Source organism: Nicotiana attenuata, chromosome 10, assembly GCF_001879085.1.
Source record: "Nicotiana attenuata strain UT chromosome 10, NIATTr2, whole genome shotgun sequence".
In the NCBI taxonomy this organism is placed as follows: Eukaryota; Viridiplantae; Streptophyta; class Magnoliopsida; order Solanales; family Solanaceae; genus Nicotiana; species Nicotiana attenuata.
The window spans coordinates 28,937,911-28,956,619 of NC_031998.1; the positions used below are offsets into that span (position 1 = coordinate 28,937,911).

The 18,709-nt window shown below is 38.3% G+C and overlaps 1 protein-coding gene across 1 annotated transcript in view; it reads left to right on the forward strand.

Moving 5' to 3' along the window:
* The window catches only part of LOC109233212 (cleavage and polyadenylation specificity factor subunit 1), a 40,404-nt gene continuing 23,277 nt past the window's right edge, over positions 1,583–18,709 (forward strand). The window contains exons 1-12 of the mRNA XM_019398999.1: positions 1,583–2,140; positions 2,225–2,371; positions 2,954–3,107; positions 4,365–4,497; positions 7,959–8,104; positions 9,821–9,916; positions 10,026–10,078; positions 11,006–11,137; positions 11,467–11,518; positions 11,643–11,762; positions 12,280–12,414; positions 13,856–13,984. Of these exons, the coding sequence (XP_019254544.1) occupies positions 1,836–2,140; positions 2,225–2,371; positions 2,954–3,107; positions 4,365–4,497; positions 7,959–8,104; positions 9,821–9,916; positions 10,026–10,078; positions 11,006–11,137; positions 11,467–11,518; positions 11,643–11,762; positions 12,280–12,414; positions 13,856–13,984 (1,602 nt within the window). The 5' untranslated portion in view covers positions 1,583–1,835. The remainder of the gene's footprint in view (positions 2,141–2,224; positions 2,372–2,953; positions 3,108–4,364; positions 4,498–7,958; positions 8,105–9,820; positions 9,917–10,025; positions 10,079–11,005; positions 11,138–11,466; positions 11,519–11,642; positions 11,763–12,279; positions 12,415–13,855; positions 13,985–18,709) is intronic.

Here is an 18,709-nt window from a genome sequence, read left to right on the forward strand (position 1 = left end):
GATTTCAAGGTGTAATATATTCATTCAAATTAATATGGCTGATTTGTTTATTAAATCTCTACCAACGATCTTTTGAAGATGGTGCACAAGATCGGGATGCGAAGGCTCAAAGATGTGAATTGATGCTCTCATCAGGGGGAGTTAATACGTGTTGTACTCTTTTTCCCTTACAAGGTTTTGTCCCACTAGGTTTTCCTTGCAAGGTTTTTAATGAGGCAACCAAAAGGCGTATTGTTAGATATGTGTACTCTTTTTTCTTTACTAGAATTTTTTTTCCACTGGGTTTTATTTTAGCTAAGGTTTTAACGAGGCACATTATCTGTTGGATAGACATTGGGGAAGCGTTATAAATAGTATTTTATTTATGGTGAATGTCTATATTTTTAGAGAGATTGTGGGGATTTTACTTGGTGACTAAGTCACTTGTTTCCTATAAAAAGAGGGGCTCTATTCCATTGTAATTCATCCAAAATCAATAAAAATTATCTCTCCCTCGTTTTCTCTGCAATACTCTTCTTCTTTTATTGTTTTATAACAATATGCACGTTTTTATTTTACTTCAAACGTTGGTGACTAATGGACACAAAAGGACATAGGATGGATAAGGAGTCCTTACTAAACTTTGACGAACTATTGAAGAATCAGAGATTAAGTTTAGCTCAATGTATTTTTTCTTTTTCCCCTTTAATAACGATAATTTCTCATTCTATTACCCCGATCAACGACTTGTTAGGACTAAGGGCATCAACCTAGTAAAGGAGTTTAGGGATAAAGGTTTTTTGCGGAAAGAGAGTTTTTAGGTTGAATTTATTTAGATCAACTTGTACTTCTTCTATGTAGTTTATTCATTGCACGCAAGAAGGGCTCATGTAGATGTAATAAGATTTGAATAGGAACTCATCATGACTTTAAATGTTTTTTTCCATGACCCCTCTAATTGAGATGAATACTAAAATAAAGTTTTTTTTTTAAAAATAAATTCAATCATACATTTTGACATTATCTAAAGTATTATATTTTAATTTTAATTTTTTCAACTAATTTTATCTAATTTATATTTATATATTTTAGAATATATTAGACTAATTAATTTGAATTCACACAGAATAATTAAGTTCATTAAGGAGTAGAAGCTTTTTATAAAAAAATTTATGTTTGAGACTTCTAATTGAATATAGAGAATCCCAACCATCTTTTCTCATTTTCTCTTTTCTCCATGTAATTTGCTGAAAGTGAAATTGCTCATATCTATTTGTTCATAGATATCGTTTCGAATGTTTGAAATAATAATTGGAGATTATTATAAATAAAGTTTTGTTTATAAAATGGATCACTTATTTCAACTTCAAACATGTTTATGAGTTTTTTTTTTTTAATTTCCACTCACAAAACTTTAATTGTGTTTTCATATTCAAATTTCAATGGCAACTTTAATTTTCAAATATTTTTTTTTCAACCTAACTTCAAATAGCATGTTATTTTCCAAATATCACCCAATTCATGTCTAAATATTGTTAGAAGAATAAAATAAAGAATCAGGTCGTTTAGAAAAGGTGAATAGTGAATACTGTTGGTGTTGTTAAAGTTGTAAAATTGAGTGGGTAAATTACGATTTCACACACCCGGTTGGAAATTACATCGACAAAGAAGCGGACTTCCCGTCCGGCAAATCAAATTGGTAATTACACATACTTTTCACTGGTCACTGGACTGTCAGTCCACTGCTCATCCTCCCGCCAAACTCAAAACACGGGTTTAAGCCAAAAACCCTAGTCTTCAATTACTCTCTCAGTTCTTCAATTGGCCAAAGAAACGCTGCCGTAGAAGCTGCAAAGATGAGTTTCGCGGCGTGCAAGACAATGCATTGCCCCACCGGCATCGAGAACTGCGCCGCCGGATTCTTCACTCACTCCGCCGCCGATTTCACCCCGCAAATTCATACAGCCGACGTCGACTCCGATTGGCCAGCCACCAAGCCACTTGGTCCTATACCGAACCTCGTTGTCTCGGCAGGAAACGTGCTTGAAATTTACTTGGTTAGGGTTGAACAAGCATCCTCCAGAGATACCGCCGAAGTGAAACGTGGTGGCCTCATGGCCGGTATTTCTGCTGCTTCACTTGAGCTCGTTTGCAATTACAGGTATTTCAGTTTGAAAAAAATATAACAAGACCGTTTTTAGATATTTTTATTGTTAATTTTTTTTATTGTGTGTAATATATGTAGGCTGCATGGAAATATATATTCAATGGGAGTGTTAACAGCAGGAGGAGTTGATGGTGGGAGAAGGAGAGATTCCATTATTTTATCTTTTGAAGATGCTAAAATGTCTGTTCTTGAGTTCGACGACGCCACACATGGACTACGGACTAGGTAAACCACAACTAATGCATTTGTGAGCCCAAAAACATCTGGGGAAAATGAGATGTTGAGCCAAAAGAACCAAAAAAAGAGAGGCTGTAGGTACTAGTGGAACAATCGAGGTGCCACAAAGCTGGCCCGGCACCACAACTATTGAATATAAAAACACGAACAAGGAAAATAAAATTATTGTTGACGTTCTATGTCAAGGTGGTGAATTTTGTTAGATTTAAGCACCTCCCTTGTTATTGTGTTTTTAAATGACTCTTGGAGCTCCACGATTTCCATATTGATGTGTAATCTTGTTGGACCCTTTAATGAAGATTCCAAGCTTCTGCAAATTTATTTATATTGCTACCTATAACTCGAGTTCACTGTTATACTTGCTCTTAGAGTCTCTGCTCTTTTTTATTGGAAAACTTATAACCTTATAAAATTCATCAAAATTGTAACTTAATACGTTCTACCCTATGAATTTTCAAACCTTTCACACTTAACATTAAGTATATTGCCCGCTACTTCCTGTTTCTTTATCATTTAAGCATGGTAACTGACAAACTACATTGGAAATTTCCCTTTTTTCTCTCCTTCCAGCTCAATGCACTGTTTTGAAGGTCCAGACTGGTTTCATTTAAAAAGAGGACGAGAATCATTTGACAAAGGGCCGATTATCAAGGTTGATCCGCAGGGGAGGTGCGCTGGAGTCTTTGCTTTCGAACAACAGATGATAATACTCAAGGCTGCCGAGGTTTTCTTTTGCTGCCTTTTTTCCTTTCTTAGTTAACCTGAACGTTGGTTGCTTAATATTTTGGAATCTATCCCAACTAATCCTTCTGAATCCCTAGTTGTTTTGGACTAATCGTTCTATAACCATTTACGGTCAGACATTGCTGGCCAGACTTCTTCCTGTTATCCTATTCATAACTTACCAGTATAGGCTAGAAGGCAGAACCCCCTGCTTAAACTTGAATAAAAGTTGTTATACTATGTACTTTGATATTATTTTATCTGATTTCACGAAGGGACTGTTGAAACTAATATTATATTTTATTTGAGAGGAAGGTAATTGTATTATAAGCTACCACTAACGAGGTGCTGTAATATTTATTAGTGAGCAGAAGACCAAAATAAGAAATCCTTCCCAATCTTATAGGATACTAAGAGGCAAAGTATTGCTCCTGCTTTATTTACAAATTCCTCTATACATAAAAAAGAAAGTAAACATGTGCGGTTAAAGTTGATCTCTTGAGTTGAGTTAGCTGCGTCTTCGAAACAACTGATGTTCCTTTTCTTCCAAGGAGTCCACCATATGCGTGCTGGGATTGTGTTCCACCACAATGTCCTCTTGCTCCTCTTTCTACCTCTGTTCCAACAGTTATACAATTCTGTGGTAGTTCTTGGCATTAACCATTTTAAGCCTGCTATAAGTAAAAAATATGTGCCAAAGCTTGAAAAGGGTTATTTATTGAATGAAAAGCCTTCGCTTTCATATTATTTATGACTTAGCTGATTAATTTTCACAGGCTAACAGAGAACAGTATCAAGTCAAAAAGAAATATATCTGGTGATAGTTGCTTTTCTTTGGTCAATGATCTGTATATCCTTGAGATATGGGAGTGACTGAATCTATAGTATTGTGTCTACAGTAGTCACCAAGGTAATGGCATAGTGGTTGAGGAATAGGAGTGGCAACTTGGAGATCCCAGGTTTGAATACAATCTGCCACACACGTATGAGCCCATCTGCTCTAGCATTGGTGCGCAAGATTACTTGGCAACCTGTGCTAGAGGATCAGATAGGCTGCTCGGTGGTCCGGACACCACCGATATAAAAAAAAGAAAAAATATTGTGAATAGCATGCTAAAGTGTCGTAATCTGTTGGTGTGGTTCTCTTTGTGTAATCGAAAGGATTAGGTCAATATGCCTGAACTACTACTCTTTCCATCTATGTGGTTTGGATTATCATGATTTGCTTATAATTTCAAGTGATGTATACTTATTTCAGATCAATTCTAGCTTAGTTGGTGAGGACAGTGCTTTTAGTTCTGGAGGTGCCTCAGCTCGCATCGAATCATCATATATCATCACCTTACGGGATCTTGATGTGAGGCATGTCAAAGATTTCATATTTCTTCATGGTAGGTATACCCCAGCTGTTCCTCCTGTATCATTTTAAACTTTTTCCCCTTCCCCATTGATTTTTAGTAATGCGGAGAGAGCACTATCACACAGTCATTATTCCGCTGGTATTGCAAGAATAAAACTGGGGTTGAACATTAGAGAGTCTTAGAGTTCTGTTTTCCCCTATGTAAATGGTGATGCTCAGTGTACGTGGGTAAACTTTGTTATAACCTATTGTAACTTCTTAACAGACATCAGAACTGGTCGAGCATTTTTGTTATCTTCTGTAATAGATTAATATTTCTTGGCTGTGAAAATGTACTCTGATGGTTCCCAGGGCTTTGTTCAGTGGTAGAGCGCAGCTCATGATGTGTGGATTTGTCACGACCCAAACCCCGGTCGTGATGGCGCCCAACACATTGCTAGGCAAGCCCGACCATTTACACAACCTTAGCCAAAAAACCTATGTAAATAATTAAATGTTCGCTACCACAATACCAATTTAGTACGGAAGTTTTGATAAGATCTCTAACATTCGAAAACCTCAAAATGAAATACTAAAAAAAACCCACCGAATCTGATGTCACGAACATGAGCCTCTAAAACAGATTATCCACCTATTACAAATCCGACTAGGAAAAATTACGAATAAAATAATAAAGGTAGATGGGAGGGATCAGAGCTGCGAACGCCATGCAGCTACCTTGATACTCCCGGATAACGCTGCTCAGCTAACACGAGTCCTCACTCACCCTGCGGTGTACCTGAATCTGCACACAAGGTGCAGGGAGTATTGTGAGTACTTCCAACTCAGAAAGTAATAAATATAAATAAAGTCTGAGGATAAGAAATCCTAAATAAACACAAAGTAAAGCCATGAATACAACAACGTGAACCAATGGCATGATACAGTGAATATTAAAAACAATTATAATAAAGTCACACCAGAATAAGAATAAATGACAATTAAATATGCAATGCAACACATAAACCGGTACCTCCAGTACCCCGCTGCGGCCGTGCAGCCCGCTCCATTTATTTAACGTCGACGGCGCTCACTGGGGGTGTGCAGACTCCGGGAGGGGCCCCTTACGGCCCAAGCGCAATAATAAGCCATCTCGTGGCATCAAACAGGCCCTTGGCCTCATATCAATATCATTCTAATACTGCTGCGGCGTGCAGCCCGATCCCATACTCAGTCCAAAAATCATACAATAGTATAAAAATATTTAGCCCGAACTTCATTTAAAAATATTAACTTAATTTCTAATTTATGAAAAATGGCTGAGATTTCTAACACAGTATTGAATACCAGGACTGAGTTTAATATTTATAAATATGGTAAGAAACCATTTAAATACAATCCCTGAAAGATTCAAGTAGTTGGCACGAAGCCCAATTATGACAATTAATCCAATTTTATAAGGATATTACAATTTTACAATCAAATAGGTATCAATTTTATTAAGCGGGACGGACCAAGTCACAATCCCTGACGGTGCTCTACCCCACGCTTGTTATCCGGCGTGCAAGTCACCTCACATAGCACTACTTTGTGCAAATTCGGGGTTTCAAACCCTCAATACAGCATTCACATTTATTACTAACCTCAAGCCGGCCAAAGTCCTAGCTTGCTATGCCCTTGCCTTTCAAATTCACCTCTTCGCGCGTCGAATCTGACCAAAACCACAACGAATATGTCACAATATGCTAAGGGAATGTAACCCAATCGAAAAGACTCGAAAAACATCGAAAATCACGAAGTTGGCAAAACCCGAGCCCAGGGCCCACTTCTCAAAAAATTATAAAATTAACATCACCGGATTCCTTATCTCGCCGCGAGTCTATACATATAAAGAACACCAAAATCGGAGTCCAATGACCCCTCAAATTCCCATTCTTGTTCTCTTAGGTTTCAAGCCCTAAACCACCATTTTTGACCTTAAATCCTTGAGTTTTCAATCTAATTTCATGTGTTTGCACCATAAAATCGTGTTTTAGGCTTAGAAATTCTTACCTCAATGAAATCCCTTGATTTCTCTCCTCCAACTCGCCCAAATTCTCCAAGTCCGAAGTGAAAATATGAAACCTTTTCAAAAATTCGCGAAGGGAAATAAAACTATTCTGACCAGTTATTTCCGCATCTGCGGCTCCATGGCCGCATTTGCGGACATATCCGCTTCTGCGGTTTAATATCCGCTCCTGCGCCTCCCGCTTCTTCGGAAAAACTAACGCATCTGCGGATTCCCATAAGAACTCAAATACCGCATCTGCGGTCCTCCTGTCGCATCTGCGACTCCGCAGATGCGGTCACCCGTTCCGCACCTGCGGTCCCTGCCGCTTCTGCGTCTCTTTTCTCGCTTCTGCGGTACCGCTTCTGCGGTCCCAATTCCGCAGAAGCAAAAATACCAGAAACAGCACAGGTTCTGCAATCTCTTAAGTTCAAAACTTCCTGTTAGCCATCCGAAATCACCCCGAGGGCCTCGGGACCTCAACCAAAAATACAAGCATGATCCAATACCTTATTCAAACCTGTTCCAATCACTAAAACACCTCAAACAACACTAAAACCATCATTTCTCATCGAATTCAAGCCTAAGTTCTTCTAAAACTTCCGAAACACGCATTCGATCAAAAACCCAACCAAAACACCTCCGAATGACCTGAAATTTTGCACACACATCCAAAGTCACCTAACGAAGCTACTGCAACTCTCGGAATTCCATTCCGACCCTCGGATCAAGATCTCACCTATCAACCGGAATTCGTCAAAATACTAACTTCGCCGATTCAAGCCTAATTCTACACCGGACCTTCAAAATCAATTCCGATCGCACTCCTAAGTCACAAATCATCCCCCGAAGCTAACCAAATCACCGGAATTCAAATCCGAGCCCTCTAACACAAAAGTCAACATCCGGTTGACTTTTCCAACTTAAGCCTTCTTAAAAGAGACTAAGTGTCTCATTTCTTTTCAAAACCATTCCAAACCAACTCTAACACATCAAATACTGATAATGAAACATAAAGAAGCATAACATGAGGAAAACCTGGCGGTAACTCACGTGACGACGGGTCGGGTCGTCACAGGATTAGACGCACATCACGAGTGCCAACCCTACCGCGAACAAAAAGCTAAGTATTTTATTGGAGGAGGGTAGAGGGGTGGGACCCGAATTTCGATCAATGCAACAACTGGCCCTTGGAGATTTCTTGGTTATCCAAAAAGAAAAGGAAAAAGAAAAAGAAGACTTTGATGATCGTCTTCACAATAACGACTGATTCAGTTGACGTCTATTTGGCTACAAGTAGATTGGTTGACTTCTATTTCTTTCATAATCTTATAATTTTCCTATCTAATTAATTTATTTGATAATGGTGATTCCGGTTGTCCTTCAGGTCTAAAGCTCTTCTTTTGTTTTACCACCTGCAGTTACTCATGTTGCCAGTTTGAACTTTGTAATGTGGCTTTATGCAGGTTATATTGAGCCGGTCATGGTTATCCTTCATGAAAGGGAACTTACTTGGGCTGGGCGCATCTCTTGGAAACATCATACTTGTATGGTCTCTGCTTTTAGTATTAGTACAACATTGAAGCAGCATCCACTGATATGGTCAGCTGTTGTAAGTTACAGTGACCCATTTTTACCAGCATTTTCTTTATAGATGTTCTTATTAGCTTGAAGCAAAGTGAAAAGAGAAAACTGGGAAAGGAGAATACTCTATATGAGCTATTTACTGATGATAACTGCATCAGGTTTTAAAGCCTGGTATTTAAGTGGACAGCAGACGGGTGGGTCCATTATCCACTGAGTTTCAAACCGTACTCCACTAGCCCTTGGGGATTTTTCGGTTATTACAAAAAGAACTGTATCAGATTTCTTTCTTTTTCGGTGTTGGGTTTGCCCGTGGAAATTCGGTAAGGAAGGCAGCTAAAAGTTAAAAAGGGTCTACTTCCACTATTTCTAAGAAGTACCTCTATACATACACTTGATGATGGCCTTCAGCTCCATAGTACTTCTTTTGACCTTGTTTGTATTCTTCCTCCTTTATTTTGTTTTTTTTTCCTCAGTCTCTTTACATTTCCTTCCCTCAAAATATCTTCCTCTACCAACAATCTGAACCTGAGAGTTATGATGTTGTTGCCACCGATTAGTCGTTTCCTCTGGTGCAAGATTTATCACTTTTGTTTCCTGCAGTACAAAAGTAAAAACCATGTTGCTTAGCAAAAGGTAATTTTGAGATAAAGGTGCTACAGTGTGGAAAACAAGATGTTGCATACTAGGACTTGGTAATGGAAAGGTGATTTGATCTTATCAAAGAGAGAGTTGATTTGGTAGACACTTGGGTACTCAAGGATGATGATTCAAATAAATGTCATGATATTTCACAAAAATATTTATAGAGCATAGTGCAAATTAGTAAATTACTTCCCTCTTTAACAGAATTTGTGGCCGTTTTATTTTGGAACTTAATAAAATGTAGAACAATGAACCGGCTGTTTCATTTCGGTAAGAAGCTTCAGCCTGCTGTTAGTTTTCTTAACATCTTAGGCTGAGAGTTAAATGTCGTGTTTGTTTGCAATAAATTTGTGCAGAAAAATAAAACTGCAATCACAAACAACTATAAAGAAAAGAATTTTATTGATAAACATTGCAGGTTACAATTCTGTTTATCCCTTGATTCTTCCCTTCGATTTATTCTATGTGATTCGAGGGCCTTAGCGGCGTATTTCTCGAACGTAGGACTTTAAGCAAGACATATTTGACATGTCTTTGATCTCTTAATGAATATTCCAAGAGTTTCATGGAATTTTGAGATCTCATATTTGATCTCTCTATGCATATTCCGAGAGTTATGGAATTGCTGAGATCGTCTTTGAAGGACATATGTAGCCTTATTTATAGGCATGAATTAGGGTTTTTGGGTAGAGTACCCTCCAAGCTAGGGTTTCAGGTAGAGTAGCCTCCAAGTTAGGGTTTCAGATAGAGTAGCCTCCAAGAAACCTCGATGGACTCTACTTGTAGTATCTTAAATTTATGATTTTGCCCAAATTCATATGGATTTGATTTGATAAAATTTTGATGTCTACGGTGTTATCTCTTAGTTTTTTTAATCCTTTTTCGTTTTCCATTTTCCTTTTATTTTTCCTCTTGTGTTCTTCTCGTCTATTAAACCAGTGCCGAACTGTGTCACTAAGATGGACATTCATTGTAACTTCTCATTTCATGAATTTGGGATGCTTATTATGGATATTACAGTGTCAAAATCTGCTTGAACCTTACTCCATTTAATTATATATTTCCTACATTAGACTTCACTTTATTTTTTTTCCCCCAGGATCTCCCTCATGATGCATATAAACTTCTTGCTGTGCCATCTCCTATTGGTGGAGTACTTGTTATTGGTGCGAACTCAATCCATTATCACAGCCAGGTCTGGTATCTTCATGAGATTCACAATCTGCTTATTCCTTCAACATATTCTTACAGCTTTCCTGCATACTATATTTTCATGTGCTGACTTTGATCTGCGTATTTTGCAGTCATCTTCTTGTTCGTTGGCGTTGAACAATTTTGCCTTCTTTGGTGATAGCAGGTTTTTCCCTTAGTTTTTACTGTCCTTGCACTCTCCCTCACCAATTCCTGCAGCTTCGCTCTATTCTAAAATTATAAGTTTATAACTACTTCCAGCTTCACTTCAATTTATTAGGATCATAAATAATGGTCAATAACATAACATGGCATATTTTGTTTCTACTTGAATATTGAGAAAGAAAAAGTTTTCTCTTTCTATCCGCTAGAAGTACATTTAACATTTGAGATTTTTAAGAAAATGGACCTTAGAAAAACTCAACCCAGGTTGCACAAGACTATACAAAGAAACAACAACCTATACTATCAACTATTGTGAGACTCTTAAGTCTGTAACATCCCCGTACGGTGCACGCTCAAATTAGACATCTGGAGCGTGGACAACATATCATAGTGGTCAACTCTGATAACATTTAAAAAAATGGACCTAGGGCCTAACTCAACCTCAAAAGCTAGCTCTTGAGGCGATGATCGCCCAAGACTATTTAAGGAAACTGCAACCCATTTCCGCAACAAAAGTGGGACTAACGGATACAATAGTCTTGAAAATGGTGGCTGTTTGCTTTTATTTGCTGCACAGGACTAGTTCTCAGCGTTAGTCTTTATCAGAATTGATTTAATCTTTGGATTCTTAAATGAATTAGACTTGTTTCCTTTGTGCTGGCTGTCGTGAATGCTACCCTTTTAGTTTTATTTTATGAGCTTGCTTTTTTCTGACTTACAACTTTCCTTCACACTTGATATGGTTTTATTTGTACTCTATCATAAGTGTGCCATTTTTCATGCTCCTTTACCTTTTCTTTAGTCATTGTGCGTTGATCCACTCCCCTGATTACTCATTTCGAGGCACTTTGTTGATTTGATCAGTTCTTACAGAATGGGTCCCAGGTTTTTATCTAATTTTGTGATACGTCCTTGTGGTTACTTCCAGTCAAGATATGCCAAGATCATCTTTTACTGTGGAGTTAGATGCAGCTAATGCAACTTGGTTAGCAAATGATGTGGCAATGCTGTCAACAAAAACAGGGGAGCTACTTCTTCTGACAATTATGTATGATGGGAGGTAATGCCTTTTTGCCCACTAATTTATGAAGGAGAAATTTATTCGTTGCTGTAGTATCTTCTTTTTTGTTTTTTGAGAATATATTCGTATGTTGACTTGAGAGTTGAGAAAATTTTCTCTCTTGTCCTGATACATTGAATCTTTTTTTTTGCTCATGTCCTGATGCATTGAATCAATGGTAATTTGGTTGAATGTATACAGTTTGTTTTTACCTATCACCAGGAGTGTAGAAATTTCCTGCTTTGCGACATTTTACAGCCTTTGATTAGCTATTACCAAGAGTTTGAGAGATGGGCTGCGATTTTAATTTTATTTTAACGTTTCTGCAGAATTGTTCAAAAGCTCGACCTTTCAAAATCAAGAGCTTCAGTACTTACATCGGTTGGCTACCTCTTGAATTCTGGATCATTTTAATTTATGGATCTATATATATATGTATGTATGTATGTGTATGTCTTGCTCTGTGTGTGGTTGTGCAATTCAAACGGTTTTCTCTTATTTCCAGGGAATTACAACAATTGGAGACTCATTATTCTTTTTGGGCAGTCGCCTAGGAGATAGTTTGCTCGTGCAGTTTACTTGTGGTCTGGGAGGGTCAATTTTGCCTCCTGGGGTGCAGGAAGAGGTTTGTGTCATGATTTTAGCTGAAGTAGCTTGATCTTTTTGCTGGTATTTTACAGTTTATTTTTTTCTTCTGCGTATTCCTTATTTATATGTACTCTGTTTCTCCGTAATCTATAACCTTATAATATATACCCCTTAGAGTAACTGCCTCCATTGCTTGTTTTTCCCTGAATGGCTGTACCCCAGATTGTGCCCACGATCCCTCTGCCATCATAAAAATTGTAGGCTCATCAGTATACTGCAGTCCCTAGTTTTTTGCACACTCTTTCCTGTTTTTTATTTTTATTTTTCCTTCAAACTTACTACTTAAATTTTTTTTCCGTAAAATTAATTTGTACTTGATATGAATAGATTAAAAATTACTTTTGAGATGATGCACATTCATTGGGTGTTTCACAATTTCTAGTCGTTTAATAATGCTTAGTGGTTCTATGTGTTACTCGCCTTTCTGCCTCTCTTTCTAAGGGTACTGGCTTTGCTTTCTCTAAAATCCTATTGCTATTTGCTTACATGTGCAGGTTGGAGATATTGAAAGTGATACTCCTTCTGCGAAGAGGCTAAGAAGGTCATCCTCGGATGCATTGCAAGATATGATTAATGGCGAAGAGCTTTCCTTATATGGTACTGCTCCAAATAATGCACAATCAGCACAGGTGAATTGTGTTCTGCGAAGACTATATTCTGTTATGATATATGATTTTAAAAAGATAGGCTGGCCGGTGCACTAAGTTCCCGCTATGTGGGGGATCTGGAAGAAGAACCAGACCACATTGGGTCTATTGTACGCAACCTCACCTTGCTTTTCTGCAAGAGGTTATTTCCACTTTGCTATATGAGTTTAATTGGGAATAATTAGTAAAATGACAAGGACATCTGCTGTTTATATCAAATGTATTTTTGGACTTAGGTGTAGCATTTAGTATTTTGGTAAGGATAGATAAGTTAAAAAATAAAAGCAACGAGAGACGTGTTCCGAAGCAAGTTATGAGTTGATGGCAGAGTAGTCAAAGCAAGAAACGCAAAAAGTGCTAGAGTCTGGAGCTTTTAGCGCAAAGCGCGATTGAAGTAGTGTGGGTTTTTTGCGAAGGAAACCCCAATGGCAAAAAGTTCAAAAGTAGAAATGTAATGCAAGAAAATGTAATCATAATAAAAAAGAATAATTATGTGGAAAAAGAATGTAAAATATTTCCTTATAAAAAAAATGAAAAAACGAGCTTTATATATATATATATATATATATATATATATATATATATATATATATGTAAAATCATGTCAATCAAGTCCAAAGACCATTTAAAATTTTGATTTAGATGAAAAGATGTAGTTTTAGAGTTTTACTGGCTAGTTTTCTTATACTAAATTTCTAATTTATTATTCTTAATCGCTAAAATACAAGTCATTACGTTTTCTTGACCACAAATGTATCACTTTGTCAACTGTGTTTATTATCTAGTGATGTGATCTAAAGACAAAATCCATTGGCGAAGATGCACACACCTTAGGACTTGGATGCCTACACTAAAGCGGCAAATAGGCAAGGCGAAGCACAACCTGGGCTTTACTGAGCTTCAGGGCATGCTTTAATCGAGTACTTAACAACACTGGTTGATGGAACTTTGTAATGTTTCAATATATCATTATGTAAATATTTTGTTTTGAGGATATAGCACACTGAAGTTTCATAAAGCTGTTGTCAAGTCATGTTTGTGTACCCAGTATTTCATAGTTTCTGGATGACTTGTTCCTTTTCATGTTTGTCGCCACCTTGCAGAATTTGCTTAATGTGTGCACTTATTTTATTTTTTTAATTTTTTTTTCCGGTATACTATCATGTCTATTAATCATACGACACCCTACTACTTACTAGAAAAAGATCATGACGCCCTAGACTCACAGAATATTGAAGCACACATGTAAAATTGGGAGAGTAATAAGTTGTCTAGAAAACTTTATAATTCCTTACTTGGAACTTTTGCTATTTATCACGATTTATGATTACAGAATGGCTTCTTGGCTATTTTATTTTCGCCTCTATCATTAATATCATCCTCTGTCATTCCTCATCATTTACATGATTTTCGGTGATTGCAGAAGGCATTCTCATTTGCAGTGAGGGATTCCCTGATCAATGTTGGCCCTCTAAAAGACTTTGCTTATGGTCTGAGAATTAATGCCGACCTAAATGCTACTGGAATTACTAAGCAAAGTAATTATGAACTGGTTAGTTCTCTTGTTGACAACATGCCTATCTTGGATGCAGTTAATGATAGAGGTTTAACTTGCTTTCTCTTTGTTTGGAGAACAACGACAACAACACCAGTGAAATCCCACAAGTGGGGTATGGGGAGGGTAGCGTGTACACAGACCTTACCCAGGGGCGGACCCACGTTATTCAAGAGGGTTCAACTGAACCCGCTTCGTCAATTTTTTTTGGTGTTTATATGTATAAATCTTATATAGAATTGGATGATATAATAAAAATGAATCCACTTGAGAAAGCACTAATGCTGTGGCCTAGTGGTATATCAGGGTTATTTGTTTCCAGGAGAGTTGAGATCGAACCCCGAGGACACTATTTGTTTTACTATTAGTTTTTCTAAAGCCATGAATGCATATCTTAGATAACTCCTAGATCCTTGTAAGCGTACCAGACTTCTCTATTGTGAATGTAGTATTTTAGTTTATTAATTTTATTTCATTTATTATTTTTGAGATCTACTATTGAAATATTTATAATAATTAAGGTTATATTTATTGTTAAATAATAACTTCTAAAAGTTACATGTACGGGTAAATTTTTGTATTTACTTGTTTTATACTATAGGTTAACAGTTCGGCAATTTATATAGTTGTGTGCCCTCCTTTTGGATACGTGATTTGCTTGCTTTTTATTTAATTATTTATTCTTTTAGTAAATTGTATGTTTATTTTGTTTCAAATTTCTATATTTTTATTGTTATTAACTCTAAGAGTAAGCACACAAATAAAAAATTGAAGACTTAAAAGGAATTTTTTCTGTTTTATATAAACTATAGAAAATGATGTTTTTAGTGACTATTTTAAAAATAAAATATAATACCACCTCAAAATGAAAATTTTCAGGGGTATTATGAGAACTAATAAAAGACAATAATCTCTAATGTTGATTGCTTATGGGGCTTTAGTATTTTTTTGACCCCGCTTGGGTAAAATCCTGGGTCCGCCTCTGACCTTACCCCTACCATGTGGAAGTAGAGAGGTTGTTTATGATAGATTGTCGGCTCAATGGACGATGAAAAGAAGCAGTAGCAACAAGTAGTAACAACAACAAGATATACTAAGAAACCGAAGCGAAAGATAAAAATAAAACAGCAGGTAGTAGTAGTAAAAGCAATCTAGGGATAAGAAAAATACCAGAGTAACACTAATACTCCTAGTATGGAAAAGAAAAAGAAAATCCTTTAACTACATACTAACCTTCTACCCTAATCCTCGACCTCCACACCCTCCTATCAAAGGTCATGTCCTCGGTAAGCTGAAGCAGCGCCATGTCCTGCCTAATCACTTGTCCCCAATAATTCTTTGGCCTACCTCTACCTCTACCTCTCCTCATATCCACCAAGGTCTACCTCTCACACCTCGTTACTGGGGCGTCGCTTCTTCTCCTCTTCACATGCCCGAACCATCTTAGCCTAGCCCCCCGCATCTTGTCCTCCACGGGGCCACTCCCACCTTTCGTCGGAGACAGTGGCGTACGCGTAATTTTTCTTAAGTGGTGTCACTATTAAAGAAGCTAGCAATGAAAAATTCAAGAAAATAATTTTTTAGGAACAACAACAACAACTACAACCCAGTAAAATCCCACTAGTGGGGTCTGGGGAGGGTAGTGTGTACGCAGACCTTACCTCTACCCAAAAGGAGTAGAGAGGCTATTTCCGGAAGACCCTCGGCTCAAGAAAACAAAAAGACAAAAATGAGACAATATTAGTATCACCACAGAAATTGTAGGAAAAATAGGAACAATATGAAATCTAGAAGAAAGATGCAAAGCACAAGCGAAAGCTAATCAAAAGGTCCTGCATTGAAAAGCGAAATAGTAAGACACAACATTGCCACTAACTATCTTAGACAAAAAACTCTACCAGACTTAGCTTTACAAAGGTGCAAAGTAAGGCAAGACTCAACTACCTCCTAACCTACAACCCTAATACTCGACCTCCACATCTTCCTATCAAGTGTCATGTCCTCGGAAATCCGAAGCCTCGCCATATCCTGCCTGATCACCTCACCCCAATATTTCTTAGGTCGCCCTCTACCTCTTCTCGTGCCCTCCACAACCAGCCCGTTCACACCTCCTTACCGGAGCATCTGGGCTTCTCCTCTTAACATGCCCGGACCATCTTAGCCTCGATTCCCGCATCTTGGCATCAATGGGGGCTACGTGCACCTTCTCCCGAATAACATCATTCCTAATCTTATCCATCCTAGTATACCCACACATCCACCTCAACATCCTCATTTCTGCTACTTTCATCTTCTGGATATGTGAGTTCTTAACAGACCAACACTCAGCCCCATACATCATGGCCGGTCTAACCACCGCTTTGTAGAACTTCCATTTGAGTATCGGTGGGACTCTCTTATCACACAAGACTCCAGATGCTAGCCTCCACTCATCCATCCTATCCCAATACGGTGTGCGACATCCTCGTCGATCTCCCCTCCCCCCTAGATAATCGACCCAAGGTACTTGAAGCTGCCTCTATTTGGGATAACCTGTGATTCAAGCGTCACATCCATGCCAACTTCCACCAGCTCAGCGCTGAACTTACATTCCAGGTATTCCGTCTTCGTCCTGCTCAACTTGAAACCCTTAGACTCAAGAGTCTGTCTCCAACTCCAGCCTATCGTTGATACCGGCTCGCGACTCATCAATAAGAACTATATCATCGGCGAATAACATGCACCATGACACCTCCCCTTGAATATGGTGTGTTAGCGCGTCCATCACCAGGGCAAATAAGAACGGACTGAGCGCAGAACCTTGGTGTAACCCCATTACAAGCGGAAAATGCTCAGAGTCGGCTCCTACTGTCCTAAACCAAGTGTTAGCCCCATCATACATGTCCTTAATTGCCATAATGTAGGGAACTGACACACCTTTTGCCTCCAAGAATCTCCAGAGAACTTCTCTAGGAACCTTGTCATACGCTTTCTGAAGGTCAATAAATACCATGTGCAGATCCTTCTTCCTCTCTCTGTACCGTTCCACCAACTTCCTAACAAGGTGTATAGCTTCTGTAGTTGAACGACCCGGCATGAACCCAAACAGGTTATCGGATATAGACACTGTCATCCGCACCCTCGTTTCAACCACCCTTCCCCACTGTTGGATATGCTCTTACTACTGAAATATTGTCATTTAAATGATAGTTTCGAATTGTTAAAATTTTTACTTTGATCTAGTTTTAAGGACAACTTTGATCTTATCAACTTTCCACAAAAACCAGCTATCGTAGGCTTCCTTGACTGACTGAGGGGTGACCCAGGATAATCCAAAGATAGAATAAAAGAAATTCCATAAGTCAGCTGCAACTGGACAATGAAGGAATAGGTGGTTTATGCTCTCTGCGTTATGGAGACACATGTAGCATCCGTTAACTAATATAATGTTTCACCTGATAAGATTATACTAAGTGAGACATGCCCCTTTCAGTGCTGTCCATGTGAAACATATTTCCTTAGTAGGCAGTCTAGTCTTCCATATGTGCTTACAAGGTCAATTCTGTAATATCCCATTTTGAGAGCAAATGAGATTGTAACCAGCTATAAGGACATCTATATTTATTTAATAAGTATAAATAAATCAAATAAATTAAATTAAAGCTATAAGAACATCTATATTAGAGTTAGTTACCTGGTGACCTTATGTCTCTGTCTATGTTGCGCGGACTCTCCAAAGTGTAGCCGCACCCGAGTCGGATCCTTAAAAAATGGACTACTTTTGGAGGATCCGACACGTATCCGTCCACATTTTTGGAGAGTCCAAGCAACATAGGTCTCTGGCTCTAATAGCCGCCTCTAAACCAAATAGGCCATCTGCTTGTGTGTACTTACCAAATTCCTCCCCTATTTGATCTACCATCGCTGCATCGGGGACCAACTTCTCAATACATTTATGGTATCCAACCCACACCTCTGAATCTAAAATGGCCAGCTCTATTATTCTTGTAAAACAAGCAGATGGTCAGTGACGGCTCGTCTGAGAGTTTCTTCTCTTGCTCACAATCTTTTTCTTTTTGAACTTCCGTCTTCGAAGGAGGCGGAGAGGGTCAAGTTTGGTGATTGGTTTTGGAATGGCAGACCTCTCTTTAGATTGGTGGTCGCCTGCTTTGAATCTTAAAATTTCAGAGCAAATGTCAGGTCATCGATGGATTAGGGTTTTTGGTATCCCATTGCATGAGTGGTCTGAGAAAACCCTAAGGTTCATCGGCGATGAATGCGGTGGCTATATAGACTCCGACGAAGATACGAAGAAAAAGACTAATCTCCTCTGGGCTCGCATATGCATCAAGGATTCAGATTCAGAACCTCCTTGCAAGATTGATTTGGCTGTGGGTGATATGATGTTTGAAATCTCAATTATTTTCGATGGGCATGTCAAGATAGCCGGAGATGGAAAGGGCAGAAGGTCTCACATGAGAGACCAAAGGTCCAAAGAGTTATACGCTGTGAAATCCACGCTAGTTGATTTAAATTTTGAATCCAATTCTCGGGCTGGGCCATTCTTCGGTCCATTCTAAAGTAAACAATCAGGTCAATTTTCCTTTACTAATGGACCACCACTATTACTCAAAGGAAAGGAAGGGAAAGAGGCCCAATTCTTTTATTAAAAAGAAGAAGCTGATGGAATGGAGAGCAATTGGGCCGGCCTAACCCCAACAGCTCTTAAAAGCCCCAGTTATG